This window comes from Mesoplodon mirus (genome assembly GCF_964341445.2).
Source record: "Mesoplodon mirus genome assembly, chromosome: 12".
NCBI classification, from domain to species: domain Eukaryota; kingdom Metazoa; phylum Chordata; class Mammalia; order Artiodactyla; family Ziphiidae; genus Mesoplodon; species Mesoplodon mirus.
In genome coordinates, this window is record NC_138988.1 from 33,726,227 (window position 1) to 33,748,686 (window position 22,460).

Genomic DNA, 22,460 nt, shown 5'->3' on the forward strand with positions numbered 1-22,460 from the left:
ATTGGATTCTAACCTCCCCAAAATTTATGACAACTGCTCCTTCTTGTGGCTTAAATGTTGACATATAATTAATTTAGGATTTCTTCCCAAGGCTTCCTGTCCAGGTTTGTACCTGCCACAGAAATATCCTTGAAAGTTTATCTAACAGCTGGAGCCATGAAAAAACTCTACTGAAGCTTTATAAAGCGGCTGGGCTGTGCCAACAGGAAGAGCCCAAGGAGAAAGGGGGAGGCTGCCAATGTGGCTGGCTGCCGGAGGTGCTCTAGGTTGGAGGCCTGGAATTTGCAGTTTGGGACAAGCTTTGGGTTCCTTCTGCCACTGTTCCTTCTGGGCCCCTCTGACGTGCTCCCTCTTTACTCTGCACGCTTCCTTTCATGAAATGACCAGGCCCTGGTCCAACCCATAAATAACCTAGGCACGAACACCCCGGGCTGGTACTTTCCACACTCTGGGTCAAGCTGGTCCTGATGCCCATCTCTCTCTACTGTGTATGGGCTAGTGTAGAGGGGAAGGTGACAAGAACTACTGGTAATTAACACCTATTACATGTCAGGCGCTGATCTAGGGGCTTTAGCAGCAAGCTCATTTTCTTTTATCTTCTCAACTACCTGGAGAGGTTAGAATTATTATCTTCGCTTTGTAGATGAAAAAACTGAGGCTCAGAGCGGTTAAGTGATTTACCAGAGATCACTCAAACTAAGAAGAGGAAAAAGTGGTAGGCAGTTCACGTGTGCAAAGCTTCTATTAGGCCCTGTCTCAGGGTAACCCTCTAAGGTGGACAGTTTCACCCCTCCCACTCACCCTTGGATGAGAGGCCGAGGGTCGAATGGAGTCACTTGAGCAGGTGCAGAAAAGTAGACCTTGCCCGAACTGGGACTGCTACTCAGCATGGCTGCACCACAGTCCAGGGCTTGCTCCCCACCATGCTCAGATGCAGGCAGACCTGGGTGTGAGTCCCCACTTCCCCATCACATTCCACATGCCTGGGAGTGAGGTTCCCTTGACCTCACCTTGCTGGTTCCTAACAGCCTTGCTCTCGGAGGGTCTGGGCATCCCTGGCCACTGACTCAGGAAAGAGAAGCAGTCACTGAACAGAAGATATGCAACTGCTTCTGGTCTATGAGGAGTCCTTCTGGAAGCCCAGCACCAATGAAGGGTCCTGGTTTGGGACAGTCTGAAAAGCACCCCAGGGCCACAGCCAAGAAGCTCACTGGGCGAAGGTAGGAAAGGCCAGGTCTTAGTCCCCCAGTGGCCACCTCTCACCTGTGTGACCGGGCGGCCAGCCCTTTCTCATTCCAATACCTCTTCAAATTGAGCAACTGAATTTCCCGTGTCCCAATTCCACTTCCTGCTGGTGTTGTGACTTTGGTCAAGTTACTTAACCTCTCTGAGCCTCCGTTTTCTTAACTCTAACAGGAGAAGACTAATAGTGCCCAGTTCATGGGGTAACTGTGGAAGATTAAGTGGGTTGAGGTGTGTACGTCAGTGGTTCTCAGCAAGGAGTAGGGGGTGAGGTTGCCCTCCCAGGAGGCTTCGGCTATGTCTGGAGACATTTTTGATTGTCGTGAAGGGGAAGGGGAGGCGTGCTACTGGCATGTAGCAGGTGGAGGCCAGGGATGCTGCTAAACATTGTACAAAGCACAGGACAGCCCCCCACAACAAAGGGTTATCCACCCCAAATGTCAGCAGTGCCAAAGTTGAAAATCACTGCTGTAAAGCATTTAGGACTCTTGCGGACATGTAGTAAGCATTCGATAAACATTTGTTATCATCAGTGGATTCACTTCTCCCTTTAATCCACTGAAATATTTATTGGGCGCCCACTATGTGGTAGGCATATATGAAATACTGTGATGAGAAAGGTATACACAGTCTGTCCTCCTGAAGGCAACTGAGGCTACATCAGACGTTAATCAAGTACTGACACAAACGCATGACTCCAGATTGTTCTGAAGCAGGGGCCTGAGGGAGAGGCGGGGAGGGCTAAGGGAGAGCTGGGCAGGGAGATTTGACCAGGAACAACAGTCAGGGAAGACCCTCCCCTGAAGAAGTGGCATTTAAGCTGACACCTGAACAGGAGGTAGCCAGGTAAAGGGCGATGGAGAAAGTGCTCCAGGCAGAAGGAACTGCCCTGAAAAGGCCCTGAACGAGGACCCAGCTCTGTGCCCCCTCCTGCAGTACAGATCTGTACTCATAGATGGGCACTGCCAGTCAGGACTTTCCTGTGCTCTTGCAGGGGTTTGCAACATTCCATGGGGCCGAATCCTAAGGAAGTTCTCTGCCGCAAAGTCGAGGCCTCTGGTGCATCCTTGGGTCCCCTAGGGACTGCTGGAGGACTTTGGAGTCCTGCCATATTGGGCTTTGGAAGTGACTCCAAGGGACCCAGGACCAACTGGTGTCATGCCTCAGGTGTCTACTTTGTCCTGTCCCAGCTCCTTGATCTCTGGCCCCGTTCTTCCCCAAGGCATTTCCTGGCCCTCCATCCTGGATGCCAGGTCTGTCTTGGAAGAGTTAAACATAGCCCCCACCTGCCAGGACCTTGGGATTTAATAGGGAAATTTCCAGTGAGTTCATGTATTATGAAAATGCATTTTCCCCTCTTTAATCTTCAAAGTGACCAGTGACAAAAGCAGCGCTGGAATTCCCTCTCAGGGCACCTCCACATCTAGGTTGGAAACATTTGTGATAGCCAGAAGCCTCATAACAGGTGGGAGAATGGGTCCCCTCGAGGGGCCTATTGTTAACCCTCTTTCAGTTTCACTCAGAGCCCCTCAGTCCCAGTGCTGATTAGAGAGTTCACTTACATCCCCGAGCAGGAGCTGGAGATGGAAGACCTACGGCTGCAGCCACTGGCCTTGTCCTCTGTGCAGACCTACAGGGGCAGACTTTGACATGGAATTTAAATGTAAATTCAAGCTAGAGAGCATGTCTGCCTGTTTAACACTGTGCAAATGTGACTGGCCTTAGATTCTCTCTGAAATAAACTCGGCTTGTCCCAAACTTTTCATTCTTCGGAGCGAGTGTCATGTTTTCTTTGTAAGGTGGTCCACTGGGCAGTGAGTTTCCCGAGCAAACTACACAAGCATGTGTTTGCGGAGATGGATTGTGATTTTGGAGGCATCTTGTTCTGTGACTATTTCTTAAAACCTACACTGCATAAAACACATAGTAGGTACTCAGTTTGGATCTATCATTATAGAACATGTACTTGGACTTGAGGACCATGTTTTTGTTGCCCACTCTCACCCACACATCTAGCAGAAGACCAGTGGTACTGTAGACACTCCAGTAGTCTTGTTCTGTAGCATTTTGGCCAATTCTGCTGACCAAGCAACAGTACCAACATGAAGAGATATTAATGATGTCTTGCGTGGAAACCAGAATGGCAGCTATGAGGCCAATGGCCTGACCCAGATGTCCCAGGAAGGTGCCATTTTGTTTATACTGTGGTAAAAATTCCTTTCTGACAAAGCAGCTTTCAGTTAAATAGAAATCTCATGGATGAGAAGTCAAGTCCACCAGTGTCAATGGATTTCACGTCAAGGTTTCTCTAGGCCTTTTAAGGTTACCTATGAAAGGATAAGGGCAGCAAGGCATGATTCCATGTGTGGGGATAGAGAAATGGGAGTAACTCGACAGCAGACATCCTGGCTATCACTGGGGGAAGCTCTAATTTGGAGCAAGTCAAGCCTTGGAGTCACACTTTGCTGGTAAAGGCAGACCCCCCCCCCCGGCTCAGTAATCCTTTTAGCATCCCACTTCTTCAAAGGCAACTTGGACCCCAAATCCCTCACGCAGCCAGAAGACATGTGAATATCCCATCAGTTGCATAGAGGCAATAGATTGGAATCCTCCAGATAGTTCACTCAATCTCAGAATGATAAATGATCAGTCATTGCATTCCTCTTAAATGAAATTAAGATGTTAAGATATATTGCTTGGGGCTTCTGCATGGGATTTTACAGTTGAATTTCCAACAGAAGATATGTTGCTTTGGAATTGCTGGGAAAGGGAGACATTCTGGATCTATGTTAAAGCAAAACCTCTGACAGTGGAGAAGAATGCTTCAGACATGTTAATTTTTTTCATATTTAAAAGTGATTAATCATCCCCAATACCACGAAGCTGGAAGGCCATAATGCAGACTCTTAGAGGGGAAGGAAGATGCATGTGCCATGATACTCTGAAGTGGAGGTTTTTGAAGGAGGCTGTAGGTGAGCCCGTGTTGACAGACAAAAAGCGCTGAGTAAAAATCCATTTAAAAGGACAGAGAGTCTGGACAAAACCCTAGGAATACATAGAAGTCCACAGACTTACTTTTCAGTTAGCACAGAGCGAAAGGAGAAGGGGGAGGAGGAACAGGAACAGGAAGAAGAAGAAGTTGTCTTGGAAGAAGCCATATTCTCTTGCAGTTGGCATATGTACACCAACATAGACATTACTTCCTTGGAAAGTCTTTCCAACTCTCTTGGAAGATCAGGTCAGGGCCCCCATTCGTTCCTATAAATTGAGGATTTCATGTCCTAGTGTGTGTGATTGCCCCATGGACCCACCACCTCCTAGCTGTGTGACTCTGAGTATGTGTCTTTACCTCTCTGTGCCTCTTTCTGGAGCAGTATAATAAGTTAATCGTAGCAACTTCTTCAGAGTGTAAGGACTGGATGCCACGTGTCAGAAGTGCTGTGCTCAGAGAATGTTGACAGGTCATTCTTCCTCCTTGGTACTTACTACAATTTTAATTAATTAATCACATGTTCAGTTTAATTATTTGTTGAATGTGATGTCTGACAGGCTCACTAGATGTGTGTTCCATGAAGTCAGAGCTAGTGACTATCTTGTTCAGCCGTATGTCTCCAGTACTTAGCATGGTTCTTGGCAGATGCATTCACAATTGTGAGGGAGAGAGGGAAGGGAACGAGGGAGGGAGGGAAGGAAGGAAGGAAGGATTCTCGTGCTTTTCATAAACGTAGCTTAAAGACAATACAAAATGCAAACTGAATTTGCCTTTGCATCACATTTAATAACCTATTTCACTTTCAACTCTGTGGACTAAAGTGAGGGAGCTTTTTACCTATACCTTGATTTGCAGGGGATGTGGATCAGAGCTCAGTGGGCTCAGAGACCCTGAATATCTGTGAAAGGCCTGACTTCACTCAGCCGGTTGCTGGCTTGTGTTTACACGTTGCCCTCCCCACCTACCAAAGAAGTCTCCCCCTCCCTCAAGAAGGCTAGTTCCTTTTGTTGAGGAAACTGATTTGGTGTTGCTTAGAAAACACAAAAAAGTTTGAAGCAAGTTGAAATTAAAGTACAGTTAGTCAAATGCAAGCTCCATTTAGCCCCTATCTGCCAAAAATAAATAGTTTTTTAAATGATTTTCGGAATCACCGACAGTGCTGACTGATTATGGCAGTGGGGTTGCCGGCCTTCAGCGGCCATCATTGCCGGCGTGCAACCAGCATTCAGAAATGAAACACAACCACATTGAACTTGCTGCGTTAGCTGTTGCCACTTTGGGATGCCGATGGGCTTGGTGACCATAACCAACCCAGGCCAGAGTGTGTCACCAGCCAAAAGGACCAACCTCTTCTGCTGTTTGTGCTTTGCCCAACTTGTCACAAGTTTCCTGCTGTTTTGGCCTCTCTCTCCCTGATGCTGTCTTAAAGAGCATAGCAGCCCGCCCAGCCTCATCCAGCAAGGCCATGGGGGCCCTGGTAAGAGGTCAGCAGATGCAGGCACCTTCCTCTCAGGTCTGATGACAGATTAGGGCTCCAGAAGGGGCGCTTGATTGTCCTTCCCCCTCTGCCTTCAGCCTTCGTTAGCTGGTGACTTCTAAAGTTCCTTTTGGAACTTGCCCAAGCTGAAGGAGATGCAAAGAGCCTCTTCATTCGCCACTGCTCTGGAGAAGTGGAGTCTTCCTGCCCCTCTTCCCCTCTGAAAGCTTGCTGTGTAGTGTTTGCACCTTGACCATGGTTACTTTGCAACACATCCAGGCCTTCAGCCCTTCCTGAGAAACGAGGTCAATTGTCTCTGTTTCCGGGCAGCTGAATGGAGCACTGGATTGCAGAACCTTGGTGGTGAAGAGGTTAAATTGCTCACCCGGCTGGATCTGTGTTTTCCTGCCCACACTTGCTCCTGGCCTCAGGCGGTGCCTGCTGTTTGGGGAGGGGGAAAGGGAGGTCTCGCCTGGACCCAGGTGGCCGACAGGCCAACCTTGTTATTAAGAAACAGGGATCGCAAAACCTTGATCTTCAAAAGAGACCCCTAATTAGTCGCCAGCCCCAAGAGTAAATGGCATTCCACCTCAGTGAGGCAAGGCGGGAAGGGCGCCTTCAAATCCCGGGGACTAATTGCCATTATTGGCTCTATGAAGATCCTGTTGTAAACACTTGTCATCCGAGCCACTTCTGGTCGGCAAACTTGAGATATCAAATGGTTCCTTCATGTTTCAGATTCTCCAGAATGCCTTGTCGGCTCCTTTCTCTAGGAGGGCCATCTCATTCCTGCATCTCCCTCGTGCTCTGATGAGCTTTCCCAGGATCATCCTAAAGCTGAATCCTTGTCTGTAAGGGATTTGAAAACCTGTTTTACTTTATTCTCGTTAGAATTTGAATGCAATCTCAAAAATAAACTTTCACTGCAAGCAGAAGAGGTTTATCATGAATCTAATGGGGCATAAGCTTCTGGCCCCTCAAGTACACAGACCTCTTCCCAGGCCCTGGGAGAGGCCTTAACAGTGTGTTCTTGTGGCCGTATAGTTTTGTCCAGTTTGAAACCATCATCTGTCTGCCAGTCGTTTTCTAAAAGAGGGCCCACCGAATGGTATAAAACCACGATGTGCTCTGTAATACTTGGTGTGTTTCTTACCTTTTATATCATGCATTCTGGTTGTTCCTGGGAGATAAGTATTTTCTCCCTGTTCTTAGATGTTTTGCTTCTTGGCCCTGTTTGGCCTTTGTGACGGGAAGGGCCAACTTCTTCAGGTCACACACAGGATGCCAGGTTTTGTCTAAGTTTTACTCTTGAATTAGGGGAATATTTCAAGACTCTGAGTCTGTCCCCTTCAAGGGCAGCCTGGATAACGCCAAACTCAGTTGGTGAAAGAGGCCAACCTAGAGAGAGGTTTGGGGGCCATGGGGATTTGGGATTGTGGCTCCCTGGACTACGGGGATTCTATCATCCAGATGCTCTCATGGCAGTTAAGTATGTGAGAGTGAGAGAAAGAGGGAGGAAGAAAGCAGTGAATACTTTCTGAATATTCTTGTGAAACATGAGTTTCCTATTCACCTTTAGGATTGGCTTTTAGCAAACATCTAGGGGCCCTGAGATGGCATATTCCATACATACATCCACAGCAGGGTATGTGGCAGGGTCAAATGTCATATAATGTCAAATAGACCCTTCCTCAAAAGCTGAGCTTCAGAACCATTTCTTGAAGGAGATAAGGAGTCATCACTACTCAGCAATAATTCCTTTGTGTGAACAGTGCAGGGTGGGACAGGAAGGTGGAAGTTCTATACACCAGGCTTAGAATATTTGCTCATAGGATAGGATTCCATTGTCTCCATGATGAAAGCCAGTGGTTTTCCCTCTACAGGTAACCTAATAATCTCAGACAGTTTTGGACACAGAGGTACTGACCCTCCCTGAGTGGGGTTCCCACGATGACACGGGCATTTTCCCCCCTCTCCGGGTGGGCGGGGGGAGGCGGGCATTCTGTTTGTTGAATCAGCCTTCATCTCCAATGTCACAGCCTGTTCCCGGAAAAGATTCCCAAAGCATGATTTGAACCTATATGTTTCACTGATTTGAGATGCTAGAAATTGTATGGCAAACTTCTGGTTATTTTAACCAGTTCGGAAAAGAAAGACTAACATGGGTTTTGACAACAAACAAAACCAGTTTTTGTTCTATCAGTTATGTTTAAAAGATTCCAATTTCAAACTAAACACAATGTGTGGTTATTCTGTCAGCGATTTATACAGCCACCAGGGCGCCACAGCTACACACTGCATACATCATTGTATTTTTAAAATGTACTTAATGAACTTTTTTTTCTTTTCTAGTAACTACTTCATTGCCTTAAATGAATGCATTCCAATAGAATTTGTAACAAATGACCACTTTGTGTTTGTATTAATGCCAAACACGTTTAACAAATTTTTAACAAGGAACCCTGGCAAAACGCCAAACTCCTAGAGGGACACTGAAGGAATGCTATAAATTTAAACTAGATTTTACCTTTTCACTTAGCTCAGCAAGTGTCTTAGGTGTCTTGCTATCTCAGGATTATGGCATTTCTATTTTATGTCAGATAACTTGTACATTTCCATTATTTTTATAACTTAGCTTGTACCTATTTCCACAGGACTTTTAAATCTATGCTGCGGGGTCTGCAATAATATGATGGCAGCTTAGAAATAGATCTTTATTTTTGCAAAATTGTTCGTATCTTTTATGGGTTGGTAGATGCATGTATTCATATCTTATCAAAATATCTTATAATATGTAATTATCTTACATATTTTACAATGCTTATACAATCATCCAGTTAAATACAGAAACAATTGATTAGACCAATGGTTCTCAAATGGGGGCAGTTTTGCTCCCCACCCCCGCAAGGGGAACTTGACAATATTTGGAGACATTTTTTATTGTCATTATTGGGAGAGGGAGTGATGCTACTGGCATCTAATGGACAGCGGCCAGGGATGCTGCTGAGCATCCTATAATGCACAGGACAGTCCTCACAACAAAGAATTATCCAGCCTCAAATGTCCATGGTACCAAGATCAAGAAATTGTGGAGCAGAGTGGCAAAGGCCTTTGGCTTGTCGGCAATCTCTCAGGTTGAAGAAGGTATTATTTTAAGGAAAAAATGGCAGCTAAAAGCACATTTCTACTCAACCACTATTTTAAAAATTACGTAGCATACCTAACACTGATGTTGAGTGGCAGATTTCTGACTTTTACTTCTGCTGCCATCTGCCCGTTGAGAAGAAAAGAGAGAAGAGTGCCCATGGTAGCTGAGCCTAAAGTGTCGTCTGAGGCAGTGCTGAGGATAGCTGGTGGCCCGAGTGTGGCCCATGCTCAAGCCAGCCGACACAGACCAGGAGCTGCTTTGGAGAAGGCCACCCAGGGCAGTGGGAATGGTCTCCAAGGCAGGGAGGGCTAGGGGCAGGCAGGGTGTTGCATGTCCACGAGAAGATAGTTTTAGGTGTTTCATGGGGAAGCACTTACATTTTAATAGCTATGCAATTATTATAAGGTATATTAGATAAATACTCCTCTATGGTATTAAAATAAATCTTTCTTTAAAAGGAAATTGGTTTTTAGAAAAGATTTTTAAAGAAAAATATCGATCCACTGTGACAGGTGTTATAGAAAGGTTACAAAAACTGGGACAGTAGAACACAAAGGCCCGAGGTTTAGGAAGTCCTGGCCTTATGGTGAAGAGAATGTGCTCTGGAGTCGAGAAGACGTGGTTTCAAATCAAGCCCCAGGAAGATGGGAATTTGACCAAAAGCATTCCTTTCCCTTAAGCTTCAGTTTCCTCACCTGCTAAGGGGCTGTCAACCAGGTCAATATCATAGGGCTGTCAAACTTGTTGGAGATAATTCACTCAAAAGCCCAGAACACCCAGCGTGGCAGACAGCATGCACAAAATGTTAGCTACGAGTAATTCTGACCACAATAATAATGGCAAAAATAAATTCTCAGGAGGCACAGCAGTATATGTTGCCATTTTGCTGTACACATCTGAATCCATCAAAATCCCTTCATTTAAAACCTTGCCGGCTGAGTTGCACCCCAGGGCACAGAAAGCAAAGGTAAAGATGAAACCCGGAGACTCTCAGGGCCCCTCCCACCCAGCAGGCTCTACAGCAGTTTGAATTCTGAGCTGAGGCCTTGCTGGGTCCACCCGCAGCCCCAGCCTCAGCCCTTTGGGCTCTGAAGTGTTACATTTTATTGCCCTGTGGAGCTGTAGGAGGCCACTCGCAAGGTAACATGTTGCTCTCCACTCATATTTTTGAATTATGGCTTCAAGGTGGTTGTTCCTATCAAGAAAATTAAATGATTTAACATAATTTGTTGTCACTTTGATCACAACAATAATAAATAAATCTTCATGAGGAAAACGAGAAACCTATTCCACCCCGTTTTAAAAGATGTTAAGTAATAACACAGATGTAGTTATAGAATTTTTTTTTTTTTTTTTTTTGAGCAGCAATGACTACTGGGTTTTCCTGCGAGCAGAGTCACTTTAGTGGAGCTGTTCTACAGGATGCCCACTGCCCCCAGAGCAAACAGCTCTTCTCTTGACTGTTGTTAATTAGCCTATCAGGGGCTTGCTTTGACGTGGGCACCATGTGCAATGTCAGGGGCATCCGAAGCTGCTGTGAATGGTTGTCTGTTTTTGTACCTGGGGGCACACTGCACACATTTGGAAAGCACATGGAGCGTAATGGACATTAACCCAGATGTCAAAAATAGCCTGCGTTTTACTACTGTTATTAAACAGTTTCCCCTTTAACCTCTCCGTATTTACCAAAGACCCCTTTCTCCCAGCCTGTTTCTGCAAATCACTACTGAAAGGGCAGGAGAAGAAAGCCATAATCCGGCAGGTGTCTTTATTCCAAAGAAAAACAGTCTGAAGGAATATTTGTGAGACACCACACGTTTATAGCCTGCTCTCCTGGGGGCGCTTGTCCTGGGGCAGAATCTGACTGCTGCACTCAGCTCGCCTGCACACCCCACCCCCGACCCCTGCACACCAACTGCAGGATTCCCTTTGAAAAAACCAAGTCAAGAGCATTGATCGCATCCAGTACTGATTTTTTCACAGTGGAAATAGCATTCAGTTCTGCTGTGATACTAGTTACACGTTCTCTGGTTTAAAAAAAATCCAAAAAGTGCAACCAAAAAAAAAAAAATTGAAAGAAGAAAATTTTAAAACACCACCCAGAGATAATTATTAACAATATTCTGGCATATGCATTTGCAAGTGTTTACGTTGTTGCAAAAATGAGATTGAACTATATATATGGAATTGCCATCTGCTTCTTTCACTGAAAAATTATGGACATCTTTCCATATTAAAAAATAGATAAAAATTGTTGTGTAGTCAATAAGTCTTAAGCATGCCTGTCACAGATCCCTATTAATTTCCTTCCAGGCACAAAGTTTTAAACTCCTCATTCTCTTATTTATTTATTTATCTATTTGTTGTCTGTGTCGCTCTTGAAAATACTGGCTCCACTTGGGCATAGAATTTGTCTGTCATTTTTACTGTTGTATTCATGGCACCAAGTGCACTGCCTGGCACAGAAAGGAGCCATATTAGTTTTCTATACTGCATAACAGATTACCACAAACTTAGTGGCTTAAAACAGCATCCATTTATTATCTCACAGTTCTGTAGAGCAGAAGACCATTCAGGCTGCACTGGGTTCTCTTCTTTGTCTTATAAGGCCAAAGTCAAGGTGTGGGCCAGGCTGGATTTAACCTGGAGGCTCTGGGGAAGCACCCACCTCTGAGCTTATTCAGGTTGTGGCAGAATTTAGTTCCTTGTGGTTGTAGGACAGAGGTCCCCATTTCCTTGTTGGCTGTTAGTTGTGGGCTACTCTTGGATCCCTCCGGATACTCTCAGGTCCTTGCCCTATGGCTCCCTCCATCTCAGCACAGCAAATTCCTCTTGTATTTCAGATTTCTCTGACTTTCTCTTCTGCTACCAACAAGAGAAAAGTCTCTGCTATTAAAGGGCTCCCATGATTAAATTAGGTCCACTCATTCTCTCTTTTGATTAATTTTTTTAAAAAATTTATTTATTTTATTTATTTATTTTTGCCTGCGTTGGGTCTTCATTGCTGTGCACGGGCTTTCTCCAGTTGCGGTGAGCAGGGGCTACTCTGCGTTGTGGTGCGCAGGCTTCTCATTGCGGTGGCTTCTCTTGTTGCAGAGCACGGGCTCTAGGCACGCGGGCTTCAGTAGTTGTGGCATGAGGGCTCAGTAGTTGTGGCTTGCGGGCTCTAGAGCGCAGGCTCAGTAGTTGTGGCGCATGGGCTTAGTTGCTGCACGGCATGTGGGACCTTCCCAGACCAGGGCTCGAACCCGTGTCCCCTGCATTGGCAGGCGGATTCTTAACCACTGTGCCACCAGGGAAGCCCTCTTTTGATTAATTTAAAGCCAAATGATTAGTAACCTTAATTATATCTATAAGGTAACATAATCATGTTGTGAGATGTTCACAGTCCCAGTGCCAGGGATTACAGCAGGAAATCTTTGGGGTGGGGAGGACTTTAGGATTCTGCCTACTCTAGGTACTCTTTAATATCTATGGAAAGGGTGAGTGAATCAACTTATTCCATGAAGTGTGCATGGCACAGGGAATGCTAAGTGAGCAAGACCAGCATGACCCCTGCCCTCATAGAGCTTGTAGCCTAGACCAATGTTGTTCATTAGAAATAGATTGCAAACCACATCTGTAGTTTTGAGTTTTCTAGTAGCCACATTGAAAAGAGTAATAAGAAACAGGTGAAATTAATTCTAATAATATACTTAATTTTATCCAATATATCCAAAATATCATTTTTAACATGAAGTCAGTAGAAAAAAACTAAATTCACACTAAATCTTTAAAATCCGGTGCACATTTTACAGTTCTAGCACGTCTCAAGTTGGACTAGCCACATTTCAAGTGCTGAGTAGACACGTGTGTTCAGCGGCTACCATATTGGACAGTAAAAGTCTAGACAAGTCACGAAAGGAGACAGTGCAGTATGTGTGAGACTTCTTGTGCCACATCCCACACTTAGGAGGGTCAGGAAAGACCTCCAGGAAAGAAGAGACATCTAAACTGAGACCGAAGAATAAGTAGGAATTGGTCAGGTCAAGGGCTAGTGTGAATGAATGTCAGACAGAAAGACAAGTCTTTGCCATGAGGAGGAAGGCAAGCTTTAGGACTGCAGAAGCAAGTATAGTGTAGGGGGAACATGAAGCATGGAGCTGAAGAGAGAGAGAGAGAGAGAGAGAGGCCAGCATGGCCTGGAGTCCGTCCTCCACCCTGACGGCGATGGGATTATAAACGAAGGCTGTAAACAGGGAGTGCAAGATGAAGTAGATGTTGTTGTTGAAATAGCACTGTTGGCTGTACGGGTGACATTGCAGAGTGGGTGCTGGAAGAGAGGACGCATGGGGACAGGTTGGGGCTGCTGTGACCATCCAGGGCAGGGAGGACCGGCCAGAGATTATCTCACAGTGGGTGGCTGCCCAGATGGCTTCCTTGCTGGAAGCCAGGGTTGCTTTTTAAAAAAATTTAAAGTGTGTGCTTATTTGCTCCTCAACAAGGGATCATTTACATTTGCAACTGCCGGCAGTGTCATCTGAGTTTTTTCCCCTCAAATCCATTAGGCCTCCTGGCGAATGGACGGTCCAGTGGAGGGAATGGCGACGCTTTTTGAGCGTTCTCTTTTCCACAGCGCAGACCTTACCCCAAAGCAGCGTGTTGCTGTCGTGAGGCACTGTATTCTGCCTTGTGACCTGTTACCCAGCTGGAAATCTTTCTTTCAACTGAATAAATGATTGTTCTTTGCTACTTTATCTTGGAAAAACATCAAGGGCATCGGACATTCGCTGTAATTATTTTTCACTCATTTCCCCATCTGTAAAATACGACCGGTGCATTTTAGTACTACTTTAGGTTTCTCTTTACCTTTTAATCATGTGGCCTTTTAATATATTGGTCAGCCCCTTAAAAGGATGATTAAGAAATGCTTAATGCATAAAAGAATTAGAGCTATGCACAGCTCATGAAGCAGAAAGCGTGCTCTGACTTACAATTTTCATACACAGTTTGCAGAGATTTTATGTGCCAGAATGAGTAATATGATCTGCTCTAGGAACTCCCTAGCTTTCTGGCTCTGCAAAAGTCATTTTTTTTGCCCCGATTCAAGTTTCTTAACCAGAAGGGTTACACCAAACTCCTCAGAGTATGAATTAGCACAGTTCATCTAAGCCACATATTTCATTTGCACTGCTTAATAAGGGCTCGAAATAACTGCCTACCTGTGCAGACAGTGGGATCTTTGGTTGGCTCATTTGTCAATGTGACTTGAGAAATGCTGTGTATCGACCACCAAATCAGACACCTGAGACTATATATAAAAATTGGCTCACATGTGTGTGAGTGTGTGTGTTTGATCTTTCCCCTCCCTGCCATATTCCCCAGGTAGCTGCACTATTGCCGTGTGCCCAGAAACTCCCCAAAGTATTCAGAGACCATATGTGAATGATAATGATGCAGGAACACAAAGTCCAGCATCAGTAGGGAACAAAGTCATCATTTGAAGGCTCGTTGTGGGATGGTCCTCTCTTCTCACCCATTTTACTGTTTCTTCCCAGGCTGCAGTTGTATTCCACACCCAGGGACCCTTATGGGGACAGTGAGGAAACTCGGGGTGCTTCTGGATACATCTTCCCCAGGGCGTGAAGTATGCAAATGGATGACTGTTGCATTTATGTTTAGGGCTGAACATATACACACACGTCATGGGATATGGGAATGGCAGCCAACTTTGTTTCATTCTGCTCTGCTTAAGGAGATATCAATATTCTTTTTTAAGTTATGCTTTTATTGTGGTAAAATATACATTAAAATTCTACCATTTTAACCAATTTAAGTGTACAATTTAGTGGCATTAAATACATACACGGCATTGTACAAGCAACACTACTATCCATGTCCAGAACTTACTCATTACTGCAAACAGAAACTCTGTACCCATTAAAAGATAGCTCTTCATTCCCCCCTTCCCTTTGAGCCCCTGTAACCTCTAATTTGTTTTCTGCATCTTTGAATTTGTAGATGCAGATGTAGATGTTTCATGTAAATGGAATCATACAGTATTTGTCCTTTGGTGACTGGTTTATTTCACTTAGCATCATGTCAAGGTTCATCCATGTTGTAGCATGAATCAGAACTTTAGTTCTTCTTAGGGCTGAATAATATCCTGTTGTGTGTATATACCACCTTTTGTTTCTCCATTCATCTGTTGCTGGATACTTGGGATTTGTTTCTACCTTTTGGTTATTGTCAGTAATGCTGCTGTGAGCAATTGTGTACAAGTAGTCTTTTTGAGTCCCCATTTTCCATTCTTCCAGGTATATACCTAGGAGTGAAATTCCAAGTATTCTTTTAAATTGTCGCTCTTAGGTGGTTTGTAAGTGAATGTTAAGTTTTCTGGTGTCTTGACCGTCTTCAACTCTCTAATATCTATAAAGCAAAGTTTAAAAATAATTTAAAAACCATACTCATTGTAGAAAACCGTGGAGAGAAAAAAATTCATAATCTGATCACACAGAAATAATCACTATAACAGGTTTGGCTTATTTCCTTTCAATTTCCTTTTGCATATCAAGAGTCATCTATGCCTGTATGTGAAATATTTTGAAAGAGGCCTCTTCTCAGATGTGTTTGCAGGACATAATGTAACTTTCTGTTCACTTCGTCGCTCCATGCTTCCTCCGCATCACTGCCCTCCCCAATCCCAATCAACCCCGATCAAAGAGAGTGGTGGGGGGGGCGGGGGGGGAGTTGGGGGAGTGTCTGCCAGGATTATCTCCGATATCACTGCCAGTTCCTCTCCCTGCTAAACTATGTGCTTTCTTGTTGCAGCTATCAGAAGGGCTGACTAAAGGGGAAATGCAGCTCTGCAGCAATATTCTGATAATCTATTGCAGTGCAGCTCACATCACTGTCCATCACCACCTGGGAACGCTCATCAGGACCGAAGAGGAGTTTTCACTTTCATTACTGAGCACAGTTCTGTTCAACTTGGTATTTCCTTCATCATCTCATGTCCTTTCTCATGGATTCAGACATGTTGGAAAGGAGAATGCAGAGGAGGAAAACATGGCAGGTCGGGATTTGGGCATTTAAAATGTGTTCATCTCCTCTGAGTGTCATTATTTGATAATGTTTTACTTATGTCACTTAAACATCACTGGATACATTTGAACTTCATGGGATTTTAGCTGTGGATTCAGCTTCTGTTGGACAGCTAGCTTCATCTCCCGTTTTTCTGCTGGTTCAGTCTAAGTGGTCATGCCTAATGCATTAGATTTTGTCAAAAAGTGTAAATTCCGTGAGTGAGTGGTGTTGGCAGTGTTTGTATACCAGGATGCATGGAGTGTTTGACAAAGAAACCAAAACACCAAAAATGGTGAGCCTTTACCCTCCTCTATTTCTTTAATCTGCTGTTTGAAGAACCACATTTTGATGGTGGAACCAGTAGTTACCTCTGGGCCAGGTTGGAAATGAAATCAATTTCTTAAACCACTAGTACTTGCCAAGAAATTGCCTTATGAGAACATGGTATGTGTCTCTGACAATGCATGGCACATCTAAATTGATCATTCATAGTTTTATCTACCCTGTTTTTGTACTGGGGAGTGGCCAGAGCCTGAGACACCTGCACATTTCTATTCCGTGTGTTTCACGCATCCCCCATGGCTGGGCTGCGGCTGAGCCTCAGACTCTTACCATTCCTGTACATGCAGGTCTCCACGAAGAAGCTGGGACTCGTTCACATTCAAGATCCAAATGCTGTGCAGACAGTGTAAGCTTAGATCTTCTATAAACGAAGGGTCATTTCTCATTTTTTTAAAATGTCTCCAACATGGATTCCAAAACATTTTCAGCATCAAACATGAAAACATTGATGAATGAGGAATAATCACAAAAGCAGTGTATCTGTATATAGCTCTACACAACATGTTTGTGGTACAGAGTCATTATTTAAAGCACATGCCAGGGAAAGAGACCAAATTTTGCGGTCTTTTCCATACAGTGACATGGTACTAAGGAGAATTAAACTCCTGCTTCCTCTGAAGGTTCAGAACAACTTAAAGTTGTTGTAACTTCATAAAACTCATGACCAAGTCTGGCAAACATGTGCAACTCTTGTACTGATCCATTTTCTTGTCATTGGAAGAAACACTTCCACAGGTATGCAAGTGGGGGATGAAAATCTGCATTTTTAAAGGACAAACAGTGAATTTAAGCATGAGTGGCCTTAATAAATATAGTTGTCTTTCTTTGCTGCTGTGGAAAGGATTCTAAGCAGATGTTCCTGAAGTCTTGCATTGAATTTAGTCGTTACTATTACTTTTTAAAATGTCGGTGCAATTAACTCTGGACCTCTCGCGTGAGCCATAGAGATATTTAAAAGTCAGACACCTTATTTATCTATCGGGGAAGACAAAACTGTGTCTGGGCTGCACTGTTCATCCTTGGTGCATTAGGAGTAATATATTCGAGCAGGTTCCTTGCTTCTGGCTTTGTTCTTGTCGTAAGTATTGCAAACTGTGTAAAGCTTTTGTGTTGCATAAGCAATCCAATACATTCATGTTTAAAAAGTTTGTCCTTTAACTATCAAAGGGATCTAGGTCTTGATTGGAGAAATGAGCAGAGTTCTTTGCAGACATATTTAGCACACTCTGACATAATGTCGCACTGAAAACCCAGGCCTGTAACTTGTCCCCGTGAACGGTTTGGGTGTCCTCAAATAGGTGGCCGCACTGCCTCCTGCAACCAGGTCCTGATCTGAACCCTGCCACTGAATACTTGAAGTAAGAAGTAGGAAATCCACTAGGGAATAGAGGGTCCTAGAAACAGAAAAATCAACCAACCGTGTATAGTTAGCTATTTCCAAGTATGTGCCAATTTTGTCACACCTGTTGTTTGGGGGGCTCATTTTTGCCCCACTTATGTTTAAAGTTGTACCGATCTTACTTTTTACGGGGGCATTATCATTTAGTCCCTTAAAAATTGAATTCTGTCTAACATAGCATCTTTTCATTATATATCATGTAATATTCTCTGATATTGGGGGTTTACCAAAAAAAATTCCCTTTTCACATATTAAAAATAGTTTGTGTTTACAACAAACACTGTGTCATTGGGAAGACATTTCCTTTGCGCAGACTTTAGCAGGTTTCCCCCTTAATCATAACGAAATTGAAAAAGTTGAGACTGACATTTAGGAGGAGTTGGTCTTCTTGCTTTGTGCAAAAGCAAGCTTATACTTTATACCCCGTTTGATTCCGATGTACTGTCTCTATTTTGTATTTAATGATTTTTGTGTATCCAGTATGCACGTTAACAGCGTGTCAACTTTCATTTGAAAGTGGGTTTCCATTTACTTTTTAAACAGTGTTTATGACGAGACCTCAAATGTGTTGACATAAGCTCTACTGAGATGTTTTTGTGTCGAGTGGCGTTTGAATGCTGCCAGGGGTCAGTGTATCTAATTCCCAGCGACCCTCGTTTGACAGTGCTTCTTGTAATATTTCTCCAAGTGAGTGGCATGTGGGTTGTGATATTGACCATGTGATTATGGACTTCGATATAAAAAATAAATAAATAAAACTAAGGAACCCTCAGAAACTACCAATGGGCATGTAGTAGCCAGTCATTGTAACCTCGTGTCTAGTAGAAGTACGACGTACAAGGTATGTACAGTTCATAAATTTGTTATCACGTGTATGAGAAGTACTTTGTGCTGATCGCCTTATTTATATTCATCAAATAAACTTTGTTTCTTTCTGAAGCGAGTTCATTCCATCTTGAATAAATGCTCCAACTGTGGTGGTTTCTAATCTTGTTTGGGTCATGGATCCCCATTTGAAGAAGCTATGGACTTGAAGACAAAAGAAAGAAAAAGGGAAGCTATGGACTCACTTTACTGGCAGAGCCAAGGTGTAAATTTTCCTCTATGCATAGATGGATCTAAGGGCTCATACTGTATTAAGAAATTAAGTCATTGGTGGCATCTCCCTTCCTCCTTCCCTCCCTCTTTCCCTTCCCTTTTTGTCTTTCTCTCTCTCTCAATTCCAGCCTTGTTCTCGATCTCTCTTTATCCCTCCCTCTCTTCCTCCTTCCCACCTTTTCTCACTTCCCTTTCTTCCCCTCTCTCCCTCCCTTCCTCTTTTCCTCCTTGTTTCTTCTGCACGTTCCATGAGGTTGACATCAGTCCTGCTGCTTCTCTCCACTTGGTGGCAAAGATGACTCCCAACAGCTTTGAGTATTCTTGGATTTTAGAGGAGAGACACCCCTCTCTTCCAGCATCCATAACAGCCCTCTAGAGGGACTCTTACTGGTCCTTTTTGGATCATACATCCAGCCTTATGGGAGATGTAGCTTCCAAAGGAAAAAAAAAAAAAAAAGGGCTCTAGTCTAGAAGAAAGACACTGAAAGCTGATCAGGCTAAAACAATAGCCCTGCCATCACTTGGATACATGCACAAAATCATCCAGAAAAATACACAGACAGAATTGTCCATGCAAGAGCTCACCAGCCTTTGCAGCTCACCTGTGGATAGCAGTGGAGAATCAGCTCCTGGTTTCGTTAAATGTTTGAATTATATTCGAGGAAACAAATGATCAATTCTTACCATTATTGCAGTTAAACAGTAATTGATTTATATTGCTAGAAGGTATATGTCATGTAACCTGATATCTTCATTTTACAGATGGGGAAACTGAGGCCCAGTCAGAAGCAACTGATCCAAGCGTACACGGTAAGTTCATTGCAATCCAAGGCTGTCCCTAGAACTTCCGAAACAAGAATATGTGTCCCTGAAGAGTCTCTGGGGAGGAGAGGATGAGACGGACTCTCCTCCCAGTTGGCCCTTGATGACACAGGGGAAATATTTCATTTCTATACTTTATGGACTCAAAGCCACTGGATGTGAAATTCTCTCACAGTCAGACACATTTTGGGGCAACCTGCAAAGTCATTTGCCCTTTTCATTATGTGCCTTTTTATGGAAAAAGAACTTTTTTGGACAAGAATTTCTTACCTCATAGAACTTCCTGAAGCAGCCAGCTTGCATTCAAGCCTGGTTATATGAGCCCAGCTGACCAGACGGAGCCTCTGCTCTTATGTGCACAGAACCAGTCCTTCTGGAAGGAGAAGTACCAGCTCACAGACTGCTGCACTCAGCTGCAGGTCCACCCATACCTTTAGTTCCACTGAAGCATATAGACAAGCCTAACGTTTGACCTTAAAAATCCACCTTGACTGCTTCTTGTGTCTGTGAACTGCTGTTACAAAAGGTTGGAGAGACATTCTAATTCTTGGCATCACTAATTCATAAGAATAATCACACTAATAATAAATAAACACAGATAAAAATAATTGAACATTATGGAGTGTTTGCTACGAGCCAGACCATGGCACCAGGGACCCATGTGCACCACTCCTTTATTCCTGACAGCAGTCGCATGAGGTAGGTACCGTCATGATCCACGTTTCACAGCGAGGGGAATGGAGGCCCACAGAGATGACCAGAAATGGTGCCCATTTATAGAGCACACTTACTTGGTGGAGCACTGTGCTAAATGCTGTACTTACATGAATACACTTATCCTGGCGGTAATCCCGTGAGGTAGGTACTGTCCTCATGTATTATGGTGTTATTATTATCCTCACTTTACAGACAAGGAGAAAGAGGCCAGAGAGCTTACACACCTCACCCAGCGTCCCCCAGATGGTGCGTGGTGGAGCCAGGCTTCGCACCCAGGGCTCAGCAAGCCCTCTTCTTCAGGGCCCAGGTCAGGTGTGGGGGGGCATATGGGGCTGAAATTCAGATCCTACTGGCACCCACCCAGCAGTGCTTCCATATCGCACGTTTGGTCTCCACCACGACTATCCAGCTCACAGAGGCTTGAAGGAATTGGTTGCGTCGTCAGCGCCACTGTTGGCCCATGTGATGAGAGAATGGCAGTGGGGCCCAAAGGAAGTCCAGCCACGTGTGAAAGGAGAGCTGAGACAAAGGTTAGCATGTTGCATTTTAACCTGCTAGCCATGGGCCTCTCTTGTTTCTTCTAAGCCCTCATTGTCCGGGCATCAGCGTCTGATTTTCTAGGCATCCTTGGGTTTGCAAGGTGGAGCATCTGGTGACAGGAGACTGGACAGGTGTCATCAGGTGGGAGAGGACCCTGAGCTCCAGGCTAAGCGGTGTAGACCTAATCCTGTTGGCCTTTGGTTCTCAACTCCAGTTATTTGCATACCGCTTGCCTGATGCTTACTATGTCTTAAGACAATATGTAGTCTGAGTTAAGTACCTTATAAAATTAAATAGGCTTACTGTTTTATTTAAATGAATATACTTTAAGAAAAAAAAATGCCACCATCATAGATGAGTAAGTGGGATAATTTTCCATACATAGCCATCACCAAATATAAGAACAAAAAAATAATGAAAATAAGAACAATAAAAGTAAGTATTGAAAACAAAGTTCTGAGTCTGAAGCTTTCTCTTTCTTTGTTGAAAAGGGAAACTGGCAAAGGTTAGAAATGTGTTTGTGGGGCTGAACAGAGAGTTTTTCTTTGTTACTGAATCAGAAGGATTGAAAGTGGTCAGTGAAGGAATGTTTATCTCTGTGGCTCAGGGATATTTCAGACTGTGCCTGTGGACCCCCTGTAATCATTTCAGGGGTCCACTTTGATCTCTGAATTTTAGGAAACCCTCATGCAGCAACAAAAATCCAGAGATGGATTTTTAAGTAAACTTTATTTTTAATAGGCTTTATTTTTAGAACATTCTTAGATTTACGGAAGAACTGAGCAGGTAGTACAGAGAGTCCCCATAGAACCTTCCTGCCCACACAGATACAGTTGCCTCTGTTAGTAAGATCTTACATTCACATGGTATATTGTCACTAATGGAACAAACATGAAGACGTTGTTACTAACTAAAGCCTATTGTTCATTTAAACTTCTTTAGTTTTAACGTAACGTCCTTTCTCTGTTCCAGGAGCTCATCCAGAATCCACATTATGTTTGGTTGTCATGTCCCTGTCGGCTCCACTTGACTGTGAGTTTCTCATACTCTCTTTGTTTTTGATGATCTTGACAGTTACGAGGAGTACGGATCGGGTATATTGTAGGTTGCCCCTCCGCTAGGATGTGTCTGATCTTCTTCTCATGGTTAGACTGGGAATATGGGTTATGGGCAGAAGACCACAGAGGTAAAGTGCCACTTTCATCACATCATATCAAGGGTGCATACTCTCAATATGGTTTTTGGCTGTTTGATGTTGACCTTGATTGATCACCTGGCTGAGGTAGTGTTTGTCACGTTGCTCCACTGTACTTACTTCTTCCTCCCACTTTATGATAGACTTTTAAAGTGCAGAGATAAATGATCAGATCTCTGTCTCAGAACATTCTGCTGGAAGTGTAGAGGACACCACACTGGCTAGAGAAGTTCCCAAAGTCTTTTGGATCAAAATTGTCTAAGTCAACAGTTCATTGATTTGGTCCGTTGTTTGGACCAGTCAGTTTTCTCTTCTATTTGAAAATACCTTTGCCACCTCTAGCCTTGCCTCCCCCTGTTGGATTACTTCAGCATCTATGGCAGAAGTGATCCTTGTGGACAGAACAGACCCTTTCCCAAGTGC

The 22,460-nt window shown here is 44.0% G+C and overlaps 1 protein-coding gene across 8 annotated transcripts in view; it reads left to right on the forward strand.

The window, feature by feature from the left end:
* Positions 1-22,460, forward strand: part of ERC2 (ELKS/RAB6-interacting/CAST family member 2) — a 968,268-nt gene that overhangs the window by 942,139 nt on the left and 3,669 nt on the right. For 3 of the 8 annotated variants that reach the window (XM_082637445.1, XM_082637446.1, XM_082637448.1), the window contains 4 exons: positions 15,670-15,913; positions 19,526-19,573; positions 20,495-20,832; positions 21,815-21,874. In XM_082637445.1, coding sequence (XP_082493571.1) covers positions 15,670-15,913; positions 19,526-19,573; positions 20,495-20,832; positions 21,815-21,874 — 690 coding nt within the window. Of the gene's footprint in view, positions 1-14,396; positions 14,416-15,669; positions 15,914-18,605; positions 18,687-19,525; positions 19,574-20,494; positions 20,833-21,814; positions 21,875-22,460 lie in introns of those variants that run through there. The other 5 variants (XR_014295433.1, XR_014295434.1, XM_082637447.1 and 2 more) reach the window with 4 other exon arrangements.